This window comes from Myzus persicae, unplaced genomic scaffold (assembly GCF_001856785.1).
Source record: "Myzus persicae strain clone G006 unplaced genomic scaffold, MPER_G0061.0, whole genome shotgun sequence".
Lineage (NCBI taxonomy): Eukaryota > Metazoa > Arthropoda > Insecta > Hemiptera > Aphididae > Myzus > Myzus persicae.
The window spans coordinates 1-1164 of NW_019103728.1; the positions used below are offsets into that span (position 1 = coordinate 1).

The 1164-nt window shown below is 29.5% G+C and overlaps 1 protein-coding gene across 1 annotated transcript; it reads left to right on the top strand.

Moving 5' to 3' along the window:
* Positions 1–11: 11 nt before the first annotated feature.
* LOC111035145 (THAP domain-containing protein 1-like) lies at positions 12–635 on the top strand. Its single transcript, XM_022316665.1, has 2 exons — positions 12–131; positions 332–635. Exons 1-2 carry the CDS (start codon positions 58–60, stop codon positions 633–635), a joined length of 378 nt encoding a protein of 125 aa, XP_022172357.1. The 5' UTR covers positions 12–57.
* The last annotated feature ends 529 nt before the right edge of the window (positions 636–1164 follow it).

The window sequence follows — 1164 nt, forward strand, 5'->3', positions numbered from 1 at the left end:
ACGATTGGTATTGTGTTGTATATTATATTTATTGTAGTTTTTATATCCATACACATTATGGTGTGCTCCTGCAGTGTGCATTTGTGTACTAATAGGTCAAAACCAGGACCTCGAAAAATACACTTTTTCTCGTGAGTAATCGTTAGATATTTTATACCATAGTAATTTTGTTTATTTAATGTATTATAATATGAAACTTACACAAGTGTTAAACTATACGTATAGTTTTAAGTATATTTTCATCAAAATAAATAAATTAATCAATTATCATTCATTTGAAGTTAGTGGCTGAACTATTCTCAGAAATTAAAACAGAACATACTGTATATAGGTTCCCACTGAAAAATGCAGAAAGAACACAGCAATGGGTTAATGCAGTTGGCCGCAAAGGGTTTATCCCGACCAAATATAGCAAAGTATGTAGTGATCATTTCCATCAAAATGATTTCGAAAAAATCTGTGGTGGTAGTTATTTGCTAAAACTCAAGGTAACGGCTGTCCCTTCAATTTTCCCAAACTACTCAGACATTATATCAAAAGCTAAAATGCAGTGTCTTGAGGTTGACCCATTTAAAGTAGCTGGATGCAGCTCTTATATTCCTTGTGCTGAAATTAATGAACCAGGTAATTTATAAATACTTTTATATAATTAAAAAATGTTTATTGATACCAATTTGAAATTATTCCAAGACTTTACCTAACCATGTTTTTTAGAAATAAGTAATGATGGTGATTGTGTTGTTGATTATGATACTACTTCAGTCAAAATTATTTCACCACTTGAATCAACCTCAAATATTCAAGAATGTAACTTATTAACAGAAAATTCATCACCACCTAGACCATTGTTAATCACGCCATCTAAAGTATCATGTGCCCGTTCATTATTTAATATAAGTCTACCAAAGCGTCCTAGTTTTTCTCCATCTAAAGCTGAATTGAAGAAAAAAATTAAATCATTACAACAACGAGTTCGACGGCAAGAAAAATCTATCAGAAATTTAAAAGATTTATTAAAAATATTAAAAAAAAAGAATTTAATTGAAAAAAAAGCAGAGGAGTTACTAATGGAAAAATTTGATGGTACAACTTTGGAAATATTCCAAAACATTGTTAAAAATAAAGGTATAAAATCTACAGGACGTAGATTTAGTAAGACAATTA

What these genes read in the sequence shown, in the direction of transcription:
- LOC111035145 (XM_022316665.1), top strand. Translation starts at nt 58, where the DNA reads ATGGTGTGCTCCTGCAGTGTGCATTTGTGTACTAATAGGTCAAAACCA. An exon ending in CGAAAAATACACTTTTTCTC is followed by an intron (nt 132 to 331) that starts GTGAGTAATCGT and finishes TACTGTATATAG; the next exon opens with GTTCCCACTGAAAAATGCAG.